Source organism: Acanthopagrus latus, chromosome 22 (genome assembly GCF_904848185.1).
Source record: "Acanthopagrus latus isolate v.2019 chromosome 22, fAcaLat1.1, whole genome shotgun sequence".
NCBI lineage: Eukaryota > Metazoa > Chordata > Actinopteri > Spariformes > Sparidae > Acanthopagrus > Acanthopagrus latus.
Genome location: NC_051060.1, coordinates 12,625,701 through 12,644,096, shown reverse-complemented (window position 1 = coordinate 12,644,096; position 18,396 = coordinate 12,625,701). Strand labels below are relative to the sequence as shown.

General features: G+C 39.4%; 1 protein-coding gene across 1 annotated transcript in view; it reads right to left on the bottom strand.

Moving 5' to 3' along the window:
- Positions 1-1,693: 1,693 nt before the first annotated feature.
- Positions 1,694-18,396, bottom strand: part of enpp1 (ectonucleotide pyrophosphatase/phosphodiesterase 1) — a 31,510-nt gene continuing 14,807 nt past the window's right edge. The window contains exons 7-23 of the mRNA XM_037086248.1: positions 18,197-18,306; positions 18,021-18,086; positions 17,850-17,922; positions 17,349-17,457; positions 16,261-16,392; positions 16,126-16,157; positions 15,861-15,988; positions 14,438-14,507; positions 12,409-12,496; positions 10,827-11,011; positions 9,883-9,922; positions 9,638-9,798; positions 7,465-7,600; positions 6,756-6,830; positions 5,112-5,244; positions 4,316-4,460; positions 1,694-4,184 (exon numbers count right to left, since the gene is read on the bottom strand). Coding sequence (XP_036942143.1) covers positions 4,032-4,184; positions 4,316-4,460; positions 5,112-5,244; positions 6,756-6,830; positions 7,465-7,600; positions 9,638-9,798; positions 9,883-9,922; positions 10,827-11,011; positions 12,409-12,496; positions 14,438-14,507; positions 15,861-15,988; positions 16,126-16,157; positions 16,261-16,392; positions 17,349-17,457; positions 17,850-17,922; positions 18,021-18,086; positions 18,197-18,306 — 1,836 coding nt within the window. The 3' untranslated portion in view covers positions 1,694-4,031. The remainder of the gene's footprint in view (positions 4,185-4,315; positions 4,461-5,111; positions 5,245-6,755; positions 6,831-7,464; positions 7,601-9,637; positions 9,799-9,882; positions 9,923-10,826; positions 11,012-12,408; positions 12,497-14,437; positions 14,508-15,860; positions 15,989-16,125; positions 16,158-16,260; positions 16,393-17,348; positions 17,458-17,849; positions 17,923-18,020; positions 18,087-18,196; positions 18,307-18,396) is intronic.

The window sequence follows — 18,396 nt, the reverse complement described above, 5'->3', positions numbered from 1 at the left end:
GTCTAGCTGCCGTGAGAACGACTGAATTGATCACATGGTCTCTGACCCGGGGCAGGGTTTCCTGGAAGACCCACGAAAGCGTCTGCATACCTCCAGTCAGTCCTGGCAGCGCGGCTGCACACCACAAGCAAATTCTAAATAATAACCCATCGACTCACGGTCAAAGCTCTGACACGCAAACTGTGCTGCTCTATTTTAAAAAGGATGACCTGTTCTTTCTAAACACAATGAGGTCACACACACCCTGGTCTGAGCTAGAGGATTCTCATCATACTTTAGGAATTAGTCTGCATAGTGTTGACATCAGGGCACATTTTTTACTCAGTGGTTTCCCAAGTGGTTTTCAACAGCTCTTTTTCAGGAAGTTATTTAGTTACAATTAAAATTCTGAAGTAAACGTTTTTCTGAATGTTAAAAATAACCAGGAAACTCCCTTTACTATTTACTATTCACTGTAGCTACTGCTTCTTCCTGCACCTGCTTTTGCATACGCCCACCCGAGACTTAAAGGATAAGTTCAACCAAAAATCGCCAGATTGAAAGTCGGGCGTGTTTCATGGTCCGCAGAAAAATTCTGCCGCTTCACAGCAAAACAGCATTCTCCTTAACAGCTGAAGTAGATGATGTCTTGTTTAAAAGCTCCATACAGCTTGTCCGGCATTATCCAAGGCCCATTCCCATTGACCACACTCAAAGACCCTGAGGCCTGTTCCCGGTTAGTCTGAAAGAGTTTGGGGCTGTCCATTGGTCAAATTGTTGGGGTTCAGGAGCTCCCCACGAGTATTGTAAATATTGTCTTTTCAAATCATTTTTGGATCTCAGGGCTTCCGGAGACAGGGATTAAACCGGAGAACCATTTCAAGGTTATTGCGCATTTACCAAAAGAGCTGCCAAGTATCAACATACTTCCAATCACTTTCCAATAGAGAAGCAGAAAGAAATTAGAGAAAATATATGAATAACTGTAACAGAGAGTTACACACTGCAGCTTTGATGATGTGAGCTAACAGCACAACTATGTAAGGGGAATTCATCCTTTAAGTGAAAAAGAAGTGTTATACAATTAACCAAATCTGAAGTTAAGAAACAAAAGCTGTCTTGTACATCCACAGAAGGTCCAGTATGCCTCAAGCATCCAGCGCAACTCCAGGAGAAAAGTACACAACACTGTGGTACACGGAGAACAGGAAATGATCAGTATAGTACATTAACAGACTCTATAAGACTTCTAGCTGCAATCACTGTGGACTTCCCCCAAAAATGTAACATGAGGTTACAAAAGATCGACTCAACACACCTCTTTATTGCTTAATCGAAACTGTGATCTTGACTCTGGTGAAAATGAGACCATCCAGCTCGTCGCGGCGCATCAAAAGGAAAGTGAGCTCAGGTTTGTGACGTGAGAACTAGGTTGCTAGATGCAGAGCAGAAAGCTGCAGCATCTTACCTTTCTGCACTGCCAGAGTGGTCAACCCGAGGAAGTGGCAGGTTTTAAACACCGAGGGAAAAAAAATGTAGAGCTTGGTTTCCTTCCTTTTAGCGTTTGCACATACTGTTGCAATCTAGAGATGGCCGACAGTGCAACTGTGGGCAGGCTGTAGCTCACATTTTGCTTTCCTTTGTTATGTAACAGTGTGCAGAAAGTGTTTCTGTGCAGCCCTGGTGTAGGTGTGGGGAATAAAGACTCTCACGGTTAGTGTAGAAGAGTTCTTTTATAATGAAATGATTTGATCCTTGCAGCCGTTTCTGACAGAACTGCACAGAATGGAACTGGATAAATCTGTCAGACTTCTCAACTAAAGCCTCAACTTCCAGAGCACAAATAAAAACATAGAACAGAAACTGCACTGATACCAGAAATATTTTCAGCCACCACACAAACACATGTACACAAACAGTCATGGATGGATTACTGAATAGGACGACCTGACACACACAGCCTCTCTTACCTCTACAGCACAGCAACAGCCGCATCATGAGTTCTGCTGAACTGTTGAATGTCACAAGAGATGCAAAAAACCACTAGAGATGCAAAACGACTACAACGGGATGCTACAAGGCTACCACTAAGTATATGTTAGACGACCAAAAAGAGATGCAATGAAGAAAAGAAAAAAGACACATTAAAGAAAAGAAACATTAAAGACACTACAAAGAGATGTTAAACCACAACAATGACAAAATGACTGCAAAGTGACATAAACTGAAGTAAAACAACAAGAATTTAAAAATTACCATGAAAACATGTAAAGCAACCACACAAGACAAAATATAACCTTAAAAAGGCGTGAAACGACAACCTAATAGACCTAATACAATGACAAACATGCTGTTTCGACATTGAAAATGCCTAGTGATGCAAAGATAGCAAAACTAAAGATACCACATCAGAAAGACGCAAACTACAGACACATAGAAGGTACAAAGAGACACAAAGTAACATAAAACCACAACAAACGGATCATCAAATCATAAAAAGATGCAAAGAGACCTCAGACGTCAAGATTGCAACCTTAAAAGGTGTAAAGCAACCACAAGAGATACAACACAACTACAAGTGAGCTGTTTTGAGGGACTGAAAATGGCTAGAGAGGTAAAATTGAAACATCAAGAGATGCCAAACAACCACAAAGAGACACAAAATGACTACAAAGAGACAAAAGTGTCAACAAAAAGACACAAAATGATTGCCAAATGACAACAAAGAGATACAAAAAGACAACAGACGGACACAAAACAACTACAAAAGAGACAAAATGACAACAAAGTGACATAAAACAGCCACATGACTCAATAAAACCACAAACAAGCTGTTTTGTGGGACTCAAAATAACTACAGAGAAGCAAAATGACCTTGCTATTACAGTGAGACACAAAAACAAACTACAACGAGACACAAAACAAACATGAAGAGATGCAACCGACTACCAAAAGATGCTAAATGACAACAAAGAGGAAAAACAACTCCACAGAGATGCAACAAGACAACAGACAGATGCAAAATGTCTACAAATGAGCCTTGGTGTTTGTAGTCGTTTTGTCTTTCAGATAGCGACGCAAATGTATACATTATTTTGCAAGGAAGATTCCATATCAAGTTAAAGAAGTGACCCTGAAGTGTAAAAGTGGCATCTGTGATAATTTTTTAAATGGAAAGGTACTTTACTTTCTTTCTAATCAATTCCTTGTGGGTCTTTCACATCTTGTGACATTTTCCATAGAGGTCAAGTAAAAATACACACATTTGTAAGCCTGTAGGAGACGTTGAGGGCATTTTACGTGTGCTCAGAGGCAAATGTGTCTCATAATCCATCCATGCATACAGTACACGTACATTTATACGCACACACGCTCAAAATTCAATAATTATCTCAAAATGGCATTAATCAGACCAGAAATTTACAAAATACTGAAGACAACAGTGGTGCTGTATAAAGAAATCACAAAAATAACAACCATGAACATACAATGAGAACATTTGGCAGATTGAATGTGGCTCTTTGAGGAGCAAATCGTATGTTGGGTGTTTGTCGGGCGGCTGCAGCCAGCGCTCCAGATGTTTGGCAGCAGAGACAACTATTTCCAGATTGTCTTGTTGTTCCTCGAAGTGCTCCTGCCAATAAAAGCAACTGTAGTATAAATAGATTCTCCTTTCATCAATAATGTCTCTTTTTCCCTTTTTATTTATTTCCTGCCAAATTTTCTCATGTCAGGAAACACTTTGGAGCCACTCAGCAGATGTGACGGCATCTTTGGTTCAGAGCTACAGAGTCTCATTAATATAAATGCCCTCTGACTTTTCTCTATAAAATCATTTATAAAAAACATGATCAAAAACAAACATATATATATAAAAGGCTCTCAGACATTGATTTGTTATAAAACACTTTTTGGAAATTGTACATCTGAAAAACAAAAACCCTGGATGGAATTTAATTTGGTCGTTTTACTGTGTTCAGGTGGACTGAGGCCTGTCGTGCAGACCAATATGGCTTCCTTTGGACATTAAAACGTCATTAGGTAATGTCTCTTTAAGCAGACTGTAGATGCGTCTTGAGCTGTAGCGTCTCCTCCACTGATATCCTGTCGTGGTAGAAGCTGAGTCCGGTCAGCAGCTCGATGTCTCGGACTCGCCCTGAGTGAAACTGCAGCCACTCCTCCACCCACGTCAAGTCCGACCCATCCTGAAGACGAATAGGAAAAAATAAATAAAAATGCATCTATAATTCGGAGCTTTGGTCATTTTTTCCAGTGTAGGATCTGTCAGCAGGTTGTGAAGAAGCGAGTAGGAGATATGTTGGTGGTGTGAACTCACAGCACAGCTCTCTGTGTGGTCAGGTCTGTGAGGCAGGATGAAGGACATGGCCTGCAGGGGACCCTCACAGTTTACAGGGCTGAAGGTCGAGTTCCCACAGCTGGTCAGGATGATGAAGAAATGTGTCGGAATGGGAGCCTCATTCCTGAAGAAACATGAGATCACAGGCTGTAAGAAAATCGCTGCCTCCGCTCTAGAAGGATCTCATTTTTACTTGTGGTGTGTGCTGACAGAACAAAAACACAGGGGATGATTGACATCACATGAACACACAGTTATCCCTCAGAACTACAACTACGACTCTTTCATCAAACGTTTTCCTTGACTAAGGCTAAAAAACATGTCTTTTTTGCCTGAACACTTACATCAGAGCTGAGAGTGAAGGACGGTTTCATTTCTAAAGAATTATCTATATATTAAACAAATGGAATAGACAATTATAGCAGTTTAAGTCTTAAGAGTGGTATTTTTAGAGTAGGAGTATTCATGAGAAGATGAAACCACTGCTAGTTTCAATATCAACCACGACCCATTACTGGTTTCCCCCATAACCCATTTTAGAAGGCTGACCTAACAAAATAAGTTCAAACCTGTGTTGCTGAGTTAGTTTCAAGGACCATCATGGGAATGATTGATCGAGTAATCATTTCATCATCTGATCTGCAGTTATCTAGATTACTGTTTTAGTTATATTTCAAGCAAAAAAGCCAAAACCCCACTGTTATAAGCTCTTCACTGTGAGGATTTGCAGCTTTTGTTTTTTTATATATGACAGTAAACTGAATATGGGACTTACCCTGAGATTGCTTTGAGTGCATCAACGTTTCCGTCGTAGTCTCTATCGAATATCGGCCCACTCATGATGTTGACTCCGTTCATTTGTTGAGAATATTTTGGGAGCAGCACATTGTGGACATGGACCCAAACATCTGCAGGCAGGGAGAAGACACAAACATTTGAGCTTGCCGACAAAACATTACGACTGATGATACAGTGGTTTGGATAAATAGCTAGATAACATACAAGTGTGGTTTCTGCTTGAGTGAGATGGTTAGCCTGAACAGTGGAAACAGAGGGAAACAACTAGCATGGCTCTGACTGAAGGAAACAAAAATCTGCTTACCAGCAGCTCTTAAGCGCTCTAAATAACACGTCTCATCTCATTTTCATATTTTATTTACACAATCATAGAGTTTGATTAGTAAACTTTAGAGGTGTTTTGCAGATTTTGTAACCCTCTGATTTCGAAGAAGTTTTTATTTGACGTTTCTAGTGAAAGAGTTAAGATAATAACAAACCAAAAATCACAAGAAAAAACTCTCTTTTAAACTTTAAACACTCAATTTGACATCAAACCTTTGCTGGAGTCAAAATATATTTTTGACAACTGACACTAGAGAGGCACTTCTACCCTTACTTTAAATTGAAACAAACTTTCTGCATTTCTTTTTTCCTCTCTCATCTGCAACAGTTCACAAATTGTAAGCACAGTAACTCGCCACTAGGGGGCAGCAACTGTTAGTCGATCAATATTGAGCTGCCCAACACACAAGGACGGCAGTCTTTCAAAGAGGTTTTTCTTCCCCTGGGACTTCATACAAGTGAGTGAGTTTACATTTACAGTATGGGTGGCCTCAAAGGAAAACCAACTGGAGCTGTGTGATCTGAAACTTTCAATACATTCATCACCCGACTTAATCAACAAGTTTCAACAAAGCCCGGCAGACCACAGTGTTACACCACTGAATCATCGCAGACGTTCACATACTCTCATATATGACACAGGTGGTGTCAGCAGAATTAGGCAACTTATCTGTATGAGCAGAAGAAAAAGGAGTGAACAAACATTCATTCCATTCCAATTTGTAAATATATGACTTGAGATCACATCTTTGTTTTTTTATGGGCACGTTTGGGTGAATCACACAAACCGAACCACCTTCACAGTGAATCTGATTGTGGAGAAAACTGCGGTGTCCACAGAAGGATGGCAGGAGGATTGAGTCTGGAAAAAGTTCCTCCGAATAAACCTTTAATTGTGCTTTACAGAAAGAGCTTAAGTAAATTAAAGCACAGTAAACCCATATAATCACAGCGGTTTGGATCTTTGGACTCCTGTTATGTGTATTTAGGAACCAAAAGTATAGTCTGTTGCTACAAAATCAGCTTTGAAAAGTATAATATTGAATAAAAATGGCGATGAGAACTGGCAACCCACATTACCTGCCCTCGGAAAACTTGAGTGTTGAACAATTTGACAAAACAGAGCATGACATAATGTCTAGTTTTGATCTCTTCGGTTAATTAAATTGTTCAGCTCCCATTCAGCTCAAAAGCTCTCATTCAGTCGGCAGATGAACCTTCGTGACAACTCTGGCAGTACATATTTAACTGATTCATCACTGCGAGTCTCATTGGAACATTTGCAAGACCGACTCACCTTTAAATGCAGGGAACATTGGTGCCATGTTGCTTGTGAGCAGAGAGTCTGTCTCTGGTCCACTGACACTCAGATCTATAAAGAGAAAATGAGAGGTGAGGAAAAAATGAGTTTGCAATTAGGGTATGGATTCATATACAAACTTCATCATGTAAAAGCCAAAATAAAAGAATAAAGATTGACTTCACATGTTGGTGGAGATAAAGTAATTAACATTTATTTCCATCACTTATTAATTTGCCTATTGATGGAAACACTCTTCACATTAGAGAAGCTGAAGCAATCAGTTACATGGCATTTGTAGTTGAAAATAACTAAAATTGACTACTGAAGACAAATGAATGAATCATTGCAGCTCTTAAGCCATTAAACTGCAGTAATCACAGTCTAGCATCACTTTCTACCACAGCCATGAGGAAAATAAATTGTCTTATTTTGGCCAGTTGAACTTCCTCACAGCTGTTAGTGGGCTTTTACTTCACTTTTTCAGTCTGTCACTTCCTTTTGTGGACCTACCTGAAACCTGAATCTCATTAAATGTACACTGAATCTATAGCATCTCAATTAGGGGGGATGGGAAACAAGCACGAGTGCTTCTTTACATGAGAATGTTGCTCTGAAACACGTCAGCTTGAATTCAACACCCGGCTGGGGATGGCCTGTTATGACCCTCTCTACTACACACAGTCACGAACACACACGCACTCACTGGGGGGATGCAGCAGACCGTAGGACAGAGTGGGGTCGTCTCTGTAGCGCAGACACAGCTGGCTGGCGGCCGGTGGGATGCGGATGTCAGCACGAACACACGCCTCCGACTCTGGGCTCAGGGGTCGGACTCTGGTCTGAGAGAGAGAGGCTCAGTCAGTGGTGGACAGTGTGGAGAGGGACTCCGAGCCAGCAGTTGTGTAAGATCGCTGACTTGGTTTTGCTTCGCTTGTGTGCATGGGTCAGTGAGGGCATTCCACTGTTTTTGTTTGCAGAGCACTCTAAAATAATAATCTCATGTCACTCTCCTCTTCTGCCAAAGAAGAAAATTAAAGACTTGGGCTTGTAATTTCCAAAATGTTCTTTTTTGGTAAAAAATATGAAGCTTGGTTTCAAATTTCAATGTTCAACATTGTAAACCTCCGATAAATTCATTCAAATTGATAGCTAGCAAGACATAGAAAGTCTCTCACTCATTGAGCAGTAAGTCAGACAAAACTTTGACTGGAATGCATTAAGTACAGCCTCAGAAATTGCTATCAACACTCAAAGTTAGAGGCTGGGATTTATTAGTTGCTTTAGTTGGAGTCAGAGTTCCTACCACTGATGCTGCAAAAAGTTAATAAAAAACTTGGCTTACCACAACAAAACAATGTATGTTTGACAAGAGTACACATAACTGAAGATTCAGCAGTGCAGCCTCCTTGCATGAATTAAACTTTTACACTTAGAAGCATATCCACAAAATATGTACATACTCCATTCACCAGCTCAACACCAATACAAGACATCCTAACCCCTCCTCAAGGGTGCTGCCATTGATATGTATGTAGCCCGTTCTTTCTAATATGTGAGTAAAGTAGATTAGTTAGTAGATTAGTGGAGTATTTTTAGCTCTACTTGAGTAAAGATTGTGTGTATGTATACCCCCTCTGGAAAACAGTACAACAGAACGCCACTTGAAGTTGGAATTCCTATTTGTCCACTCAGGACAAAACCATCCACCCAGACTTCATGCGGGAGCAGTATTTGAATAAGGCTGGGAATGGACTATTTAGATACGTTTCCAAATACAAAATAAAATAATAATAATAATAGTGCATAATGATGTCTGTCACCTCTTGTGTAATTTTCCTCCTCTATTTAATTCATACAAGGAGACTGCACTGCTGAGGGTTCAGTATAGCAACAATATATTTTTTGACTAAAATCACAAATGTAAGCCTCATTGTTGTGCTAGAAGAAAGTCTTTATAATTCCTCCTCTGTGGACAATGATTGTCTGTAAAATATGCCATGGCAATCCATGTAATAGTTAGATATATCTCAGTCATGACTAAATATCAATATTGTTATCTGTGTAGCCAGGCTGCTTGCACTCTAAAACAGTTAAACAATTGTCAGTGATTCATGAACTATGATTGGTTTTACAAGGCTTTAAATTGGTGACATTCCTATTTTAATAGCTTTACAGAAACCTTTCGTTAAATTATAAGGAAATCACAGTAAAATTAAATATTACTATATTTTCTGATTACAGGCAAAACAAAAAAAGCATCAAAAGCTATGCATATTTTCTTACATCCTGTATGTACAAGAATAGAAATGTCATCTTATTCAGCAGCACCACTTCACGCTTGTCATTGATTAATTGATTTTCCAGTAGGCAAACTAGCTTCAAGCTAGCTTTATACAGAGTTGTTAACACTGACAAGCTGTGAAATTGAAGTTTTGTGTGGGTGTTCCAGTGCTTTGAGCTTTATACAGTATGCTGTGGCACAGATTTAAAAAAATCTTTCAAGTCTAAATGAACAGAGTACAGTATGAGCCATGTTTATCTGTTTACTGTATTTGGTTAAAGCTTGAATAATAACAAATGTACACACATCCTCACTTGCTCCATCATTCAGACAGTATAGTATAACAGTGTAAACTCTGCCGGGAATGTATCGCGCTGCCTGAGGTCATGATTTACACTCAACCGCATAATGAGAACGACAAGAACTGTTTGAGCCAACACGAGCACAGAAGATGAGTAACAGCTGCTTAGAGAAACGATTCAGATACTGAACAACCTCTTACAATCTCCTGCCAAACCCAAAACCACTGAAGAAATACAGCCAGGACAACTCAACTGTATAGGCTATGTTTAGAGATAAAAGAGAATGCACTCACCAGAGGCTGGATGGTGTAAGACACCCAGAGGGGCATGAGGCGGTCTTTGCTGTACCCGCTGAGGTAGCTGGAGTGGTGGAGGAGACAAAAGGTGGCGTCCGGTTGGATGACTCGAGGAGTGCCAAAGGGATGGTGGAGGCGGCGTAAAGTAGCTTTGACACCTGCAGGGAAAATGTATGAATGTTAATTAACTGATTCTATATAAAAAACATTATAAATGCAAAGAAAAATGAACGGAAACTCACTGGAGCTAGTGTTCATGAGATGTCTGTTCATGAATGTCACCTGAAAAAATAAAGAAAAAAGAAATAACACTTTTGTGGACACGACACTTTGACTGTGCACGTCGGATTATGAAACCTGTAAAACTTCACCACCAGACAACAGAGCAGCTTTAGCTCAGGCTGTGAGACTCGCCAGTTCATCATCAACCTAGTTAAGTGAAAACTGACCTTATGACAGGCAACTTTACTAACTATAACAGCCATACAGCTATATACCACAGCAATGGAACTGTAAATTAAATCAAGTGTTTGATAAAAAGTTAGAAGATCTACTTTGAAATTACTCAGAACACGAGAGGGAAACCTTACCGGTAACCCGGTAGCACCAAAATGTCACAAATCACGATTTTGAGTCTAAAGGCAAGGCTGAGCTTTAAGTTACATGCCAACATCAGCATTTTATGATGCACACAATAATGTCCATGTTCACCATCTTTGTTTTGCATGTTAGTGTGCCAACATTTGCAAATTAGCCATAAAAGAAACATATTGGACAGATTACGATTTTCAACTTGCACTTATTCACTGTGATAACCCTAATCCCTCAACATTATATCCAGCGCTTGTTTGTACCAAGTTTTATGGAAAGTAATTCAAAAACTGTTCAGACATTTAATGATAAAACAAAAAGCCAAATGATGACAAACTAAAACTGTCAGATGTTGAGATATTTACATCAAGTAAGTCGTTAACAGTCTTTACTTGTTGGTGGCAGTAGAGGAAAAGTAAAACGATCAGGAAAGTCATTCTCTGGGACTTTGAATGTTTGTACAAAACCTCATTGCAATCCATCCAATAGTTATTGAGATTTTTCAGTCTGAAATAACTGACACTTCTATTCCTTCAGCCATACTGTTCAAATGCTCATACAAACACATGAGCTCAGTAACACTGCTAGCACATACCATTGTCCTGTTTAGGGAACTGCAGGTGCACTGCAGGTCGTCACCAGGGTCGGTGCCACTGGACTCACAGGGGATGTCATGTGAGAGCTGTGCTGGGTGAACTGGCAGGTAGACAGGTCGCTTCAGAAGGTGGTTCAGACTGCCGTGAGTCCCGTTGTTCGGAGATGGACGAATATCGAGGAGATCTGGAGGGGAGGTGGACACAATCATCATATGTCTGATATTAATATTTGTAAGCCAGATTTTGGAGAGCTTCTGTAAATAGTTCTACTTTGACCAACAGTACCATACTCATTATAGGTGTGAGCATACTATACACACACTTGTTTCTATCTATTCTGAATTCAAAATGCTTTAGATTGCACAAGTGAGTTAAACAGGGGGTTGTTTTTAAGAACTTGTCTGGTCAACTGACTACTTATGTTAGAACTACTACATTAGAAGCCATTTTATGGCTGAAGCGGCTGCCTTTTACTTTCAGCAGTTCTGTTTTTGTAGGCAAGGCACCAAACTGAAACTCAATGCGAGACGAGAGCACCTGTTTCCTCCTCTGAACTGTCTTTAATGTGTTGCTGTATCATCTAAAAACAACCTGCTGAGAAACATGTTTTTATAACTGGGAGCAATGGTGTCTACAATAATACAATGGAGGAAAACTGTGATTTTACAAACTGGGTTTATTATTTTTTGGTGCAAAAGCAAAACATTAGTGAATTTATAGATACAATAATTATCTAAATGAGGGTAAAATACACATGAATAGACAAAGGAATAAAAATGAACACCTGTGACTACTTTTAAATGCTAAAAATAGAGGGAACTGTGCACAACAGTAGACAAGAGAAATCATGCGTGTATTTGTGGAATCACACACAGACTATACTTGTTGCTTAAGTATATTTGGAGATCCATTTTACCATTTCTTACTTTAATGCTTTTCTCAGTACGAGAAAACAGTGCCATCCACTGTCAGTTAACTAGTCGACAATCTTCCTTCGCTGAACTCTTACCACCTACCAGAGATGTTTTCTAGAACTACACAGTCTATAAAGACTAATTTTGATGCGACCTCACCTAGTTAACGTAGGTCTACTTATGTTGTTTCGTACAAGCTTGTACATGCACCTGGTTGCATAAACATGACTTCAAAAACATTCTATGGCCAACGAAAGTTCATAGGGCACATACAGAGAGAGAAACAGAAAGGCGAGGCAGACCAGCACTTGTGAACTTAGGTGGACAATTATAGCAACACTGTGTGCCGAAGGCAAACTTTTATGGGATTCTGAGTCCACAATTCTGTGGAAAACACTGGAGTGTAGCTGAGCCTAAAGACTGGAAACAGCCAGCCTGCTTTCGTCTAACAGTGACAAAATCCACCTATTATCACTTCCTAATTGTGTTTGGGTTTTTGTGTAATCCATACAAAAAAATACACATACAAACAACATTCTGGTTTTGAGGGACTATTTCTTGGGAATGGTCTTTATCTGGTAAATGTTGAACTATTCCTTTAAATATAAAAGAAAATATTAAGGAAGCCATCACAATGTACTCGGTGTGCACTGACCAATCAACTTACCACACATAAGGTTGTATACTTCAATGTTTTCAAACGGGGGCACAACAGTGCTCGCTTTAAATCCTGGACCGTAGCCAATGAAGATCGCCTGGACAAAGCAAATACACAAGAACAGACTGACATTCATTCATTTATCTGGAGATAAATGAGGGCACAACGAACTATACAAACAACACCGCCTGACAGAAATGTAGACCCTCATTTAAACTCCCTCTGTAAACAACAAGACGTCAAACACGGATCAGGCCACTTGTAAATATTTGAAATGATCTAAATCAGTAAAACAACTTCACATAACCTTAAAAATGCAATGTTAAGGATTTCTAGGAAAGGTGTTGGTTGGCTGGGGTGTGAAGATATTTGCAGGTGAGTCTATGTCAAGCACACTTTTGCTCTCATTTTCTGCTGTGTGTAGGCAGGCTGGAAACCATTCGAAGAATAGTTTACTTGTCTTGACTCATAGCAACCTTTTAAGCTAAGTTGAATTCCAGTGTAAACCACGTCCGGAAACAAACACAGACGTATTGTGTGACGTCTCAATCCAAAGCAGCGGATGTGTCTGTGTATCAAAAGTGTAATTACTGTACATGAGGGGCAGTTTTGGAGCCAGCGTATTTTTGTGTTTGGCATTTTTCATTCACAGAAATAAGACAGCAAAGACCGAGATATCTTATATTTAAACTCAAACAAGACATTTTATTTCATGTACAAGACCTTGTTTAAGAAATCTGCTTTCTCTTCCTGAGCCAAACGTTACTAAAGCAGAAACACAAGTCTTTTGAATTGATGACTACACATTTCCTGGATGCTGCAAGACCGCTAACACCCACCCTGATCTACTGATATGCTGCTTGTGTGATACTCTGTAGTAAGCAGCTACTGTGGAGTAAAATCTATTAACAGAGAGGAGTTGTGTAGTAGTAAAGTACATTTATCAAGTATTGATACACTATTTCAACTACTGCTCAGATTCTTAAATGCTGTGTGCTGTTTTGTCAACTGGTGAAAAAAAACTGTGGAATTTTATTGGAAATAACAGTAACAGCATCGTTTCACTCATGCTCCTCATTATTTTCTGCTGGACAAATGTTGTTTATTTATTGCTCCAAATTTGGTTGGGGAAAATAGAAAGTAAATAATTCCTTCTTCAAGACAGTATTCTGGATGAAAAAAATAAACGCTGAGCAACTGTTGTGTCCTTGCAGCTGTTACACAACTTAAATCCAACTAAGACTTAGCTGCCACAGACCTTGAAGATAGGATTACATGATTCAGCATCTGGTGAGCTGTTTGTTGGGTTCTTAGTAGTCTAGAATAGCCAGAATTCCTACCTCCATAGCATTGTGTTGGTGCTGGAGAAAAGTCTGGCTGCACTAATTAAACTGGTATCAGTGGAAAAAACGCTCTGACTTGTTTGTATTTCTTTAAACCAATCCCAATTGTCCTGTCAGGGTGAACTAGTTCTTCATATTGAGAGGCGAGCCCCGGCTTTTAAACGGACAAATCCTGGCAATATAAAAATTTAACAGCTTGCTGACATTCGTTAACGACCAGGTTAGAGTTAGAATAACTTGCCATTTTCAGTGTGTAGGTTGCTAGTGGAGGATGTTGTTCCCTGAAGTAACAGAGACCTTGAAAGTAGTAACACAGAACGCTGAAGGTGGACTGAACAGTCTACCTCCGCTGAGTCAGACTAGATTCTTAGCTTTGGCCAAGTGGTCCCTAGTTAGAGTTATCAGGCCTCATGATGCCACTAAACTTAGAGGAAAACTGCATTGTAGATACAAAATTAAGCATGATTCTGGTGCAGAGTAGCTCCTTTGTCATCTCAAAATCTGGCACAAAGTGACATCAGTGGATATTTCAGGCCAGTAGTTCTCGACCTTTTTCGATTTACAAACCCCAGAAAAATCAGACTGGTGTTCACGAACCTCCCTATGAGTTATCAGACGTCCTGTTTTTAAAGTTGAACAAATCATTGTGATAAACTTTTATCCGAGTGGACACAAACACATTTCCTTCCTCTGACCTGCATGTTGGTGAAGAGGTTATCTGAGCCGTGGTATCCCCCGGTGCAGTACTTCAGTTCCTTGCGGTTTCTGTCAAAGTAGAATAAAAACATTTTATCTGAGAAGCTAAATAAACATAAAGGGAAATGGAGGGAGGAAGTTACAGCAACACGACCCTCTTATACGCATGTATTTCCGTCTTCTTTTGAAGGAACATTTCGTCCCAAATAATCTCTGTTTTGGGATCAGGGGAGTTTAATTTGAGTCATATCACTCTGCAAACACTGTATACTCAGGTAGAAGGAGTTCTTCAGCCTGTAGCAATTTTTCGATGATTACATGGTCGCTATCCCTCAAAAGAGTTGGACAACTCCACTCGAACATATCATGCTTCATTAATTATGAATGATTGCTTGCTGTAAAGGCTTCACCTTCTGTGTGGCTTTTATTTACATTCATAACCATTTCTATGACGATGTGTGTACTTCAGATAATGCTTGCAAATTCTTGACTGATTGCTGTAACAGCTTTGGTATCCTACAATGCATATATGAAAAATCTAATCTTACTTTATGTGGATCTGCCTTCCAAGCAATCCATGGAAGTCCATTGAAAATGCACTATGGCAATGTACGTTTTACAAATAACAACATTTTTACTAATCTAAAGGTTATTAGAAATCTACTGTCTTTTATACTTTCTCCTTGAATTTCACATTACGTTTAAATTACATTGACAGTTAGTTCATTCAATTGATTAATGGGACACAACATGATAATTTTAAAGGGCACTCATTAGGGCACCCCTCACTTCACTTGCTTCCAGTTATTCAACTTCGCTCTGCTATACACTCTAAAATGCTTCCCTTTACTTAAATTTAAATTCACATTAATTTAACTTGCTTCATTTTTTACTTTACATCACTTGACTTTACCTCATTTCACTTTGTCTGCTTTAACTTACCTTGCTTAACTTCATTTTATGTTGCTTCCCTTTTCGCTACCACTTTGCTGTCAATTAGCTAACCTTTGCTTCACTTTGGCTCACTTGACTTCCCGTCACCTCAGTTTCAATTTCACCTTGGTTAACTTTACCACAGTACATGTCACTTCACTTCATATGCTGCAGTATGCAGCCTGTAGAATGCTCTCTTTATGCCTTTTTGTTATAACTGTTAGGACCAAAGGACTGTATGTTAAGAAATATTGTAAGCTTAAACGTCCACGGCTAGCTTTTGAGATTTTAACCGCAGGTCCTGGTGGTCGCTTTCAATGAATGGAGCTGAAACATTCTTCTCCAGACTGCTTGCATTTGTATGTCTGTGACTTTTATACTTGTACATACAACTTGTCTGACATTTATGCATTACGTCTCCTCCTCCTTCATCTGCTTCTTGACACATTCTGAACACAAAAAAAACTTAAAGACTGATCTGTGACTTACAGTGCAGCCTGCCATCCACTCTTCATATACAGGTGTCCTCTTTCGATACGTTTGTTGTTAGCAAAGTGCATCCTCTTAGGGAGATTTTCTTTGAGGTACGGCCTCATTGGCTGGTCTGAGGTCCTGCACTTCAGAATAGACATAGAAGAGGAGAATCAACACACAGCAGAGAGAGTATGGGTTTGTTTGACCTGAAGCCGAGCAAGCAGATAATTCTTCATTCTTCTTATGAATACAAAAGTCACATTTGGAATACTTCGCATACCGACAGGTTCTTCACCAGGCCCTCATAGTCGACTGAGGAAAGAAACACAGTACAAGGTCAGCACCGCTGGTTACAAGCTGACACTATGAGATGCTACAAAGCTACAAAGGAGGGAAGTTATTGCTGGGAACTTACAGGAAAAGAAATTCTCGGGGAGGCGACTGGGTCTGATGCGAGCAGCCGGGCCTTGGATGACAGAAAAGTCAGCTGTATTGTCGATGAAGCTGGACACATATGAGGCCCTCTCACATGAAGCCTCCTCCATGCCTGTGACATATGAGAAAATATTAGTTTGTTTTCAGCTGTTTATTGTAAATGGCAAAGATTTGTGCAAGGTGCAGTTTGTGCACTATTCCTGAATTAAGAAAACAACAGTATGATTTCTCTTTTATTTCCCCACGCTAATGTTGTTTAACTTGAATGTTCTTCCCCTGTACAGGCAGTAACATTTATCTTGTCAAAATGTGTCTTTAGATATGTGCACTGACTTATAGCCCATAAGATTTACAGTGTAACATCTGTTGACATCGTTTCGGGTGTGACATGTGACATCTGTCTTGTCCTTAATTTACTGCAAACACATAATTAGCAATGTATATCAAAATTCATCTTCTTTGAAAATGACATCTTTGATGAGGATAGCTGGGTATCGCCCTGAGTCACACTCACTCCTGCGCATTGATCTTTAAAATACATACAGTAATTACAAGACTAAACATATGGTCTACATATGTACAGAGAATCTTCTCATCACAAAATAGCCTCCTAACATACCACTGAGAACAGTTTTTTCTCCTAGTTTACTCATACATAACAGACTCATTTTTCAGCTGCTTTCTCTCAGGCGTGTGGTTTACTCCTGCAACAGGTGCAGTGACTCAACCAAGTCAAACATTTGAAGATGACACTAAGACTCCATAGTCCACCTCAGTGGCATGCAGGCTCTAAAACGATGATTCATCTTATTACTGTGAAACCACAGAGATTTAGAGAGGATGCATAGTATTGGTTTGTTGCTAAGCAAACACACATTTTGACAGAAAGACAAAGAAAAGACAAAAACAATGGTGAAAAAATACAAAAAAACTATAATAATAAATAATAACAAAAATAATAATAATAATAAGTGTCAATTTCTTTCTCACTGTACTGTTTAAAGAATTTGTTTCCTTTTCTGTATTACTGATTACCCTTTGCGTGTCACAGCTGTGTGGTTATCTCACCGTGATCCGATACAATTATCAGGTTGACACAGTGCTGCAGGTTTCTCTGAGTCAGACCGTCCATCAGCGTGCCCAGAATCCTGTCCACATTTTCCAAGGCTTCAACAACCTGAAGGCACAGAAGCATTTAATGGTCAAACAGGGCTAATGCTCAGTGTGTCAGGAGAATAATGTTCAGAGAAATTACAAGAACATCATGGACGCAGCTTGAGAACAACTTTCCTTGATGTTCCTTCACATATACAGTGCAACTAATGTTACCACATGTTCCACATTAACTGTACAGGACGTTATGTGATACAATTTGAGCCTTCCCCATAACAACAAAGCAAACTCTATGATAATGAAGATCATGATGTGCAAATATAAGATAGATAAAAAACATTTAAAAAGATTTTAGCTAGAATGAACATTTTGACCTCTTGACTTTGTCTGGTCTGATGTTCTTTCAGGTAATGAACAACCAGATTATAATAGTTTAATGTTTAGTGAATGTCTGACCTGTGTGCTCGCTGGTCCATAACGATGTCCAGATGAGTCAGGTTCATCCAGGTACAAAGTGTAGAAGTCAGGTCTAAAATTACAAAGAATACAGTTGAGTGCAATGCTCCGTCTTTTCTTAAGGTGACTCTCCACATAATTTTAATAATGATAATAAAGAACATATAATACCTTTGTCCCTGAGGTAACTTGAGCCATTCAAAAAGCTTGGACACTCTCTTCTCAAATGTAATGCTCCTGCACACCAAAAACGAACCACGTTATTAAGGAATATATCAATACATTAATATGTTGTGTCATTTCCATAATGAATTTAAATGTACGTAATGTAACAGCATCACTCTTACTTGTCATACACAGTGTAATAGTCTGGGTAGGTGCCATTGATGGCCACATCAGAACCGGGCCAGAAGAAGGTTCCTGTTTTCAGTTTCTGTCGCATGGCAGTGATCCAGACCTGGGGAGGGGAGGGTATAGTACAGCGGAGTAGAGTAGAGGAGTCAAGGAAAAGAGAATTAGAAAGGAAAGGTGAAGAGAGGAGAGGATT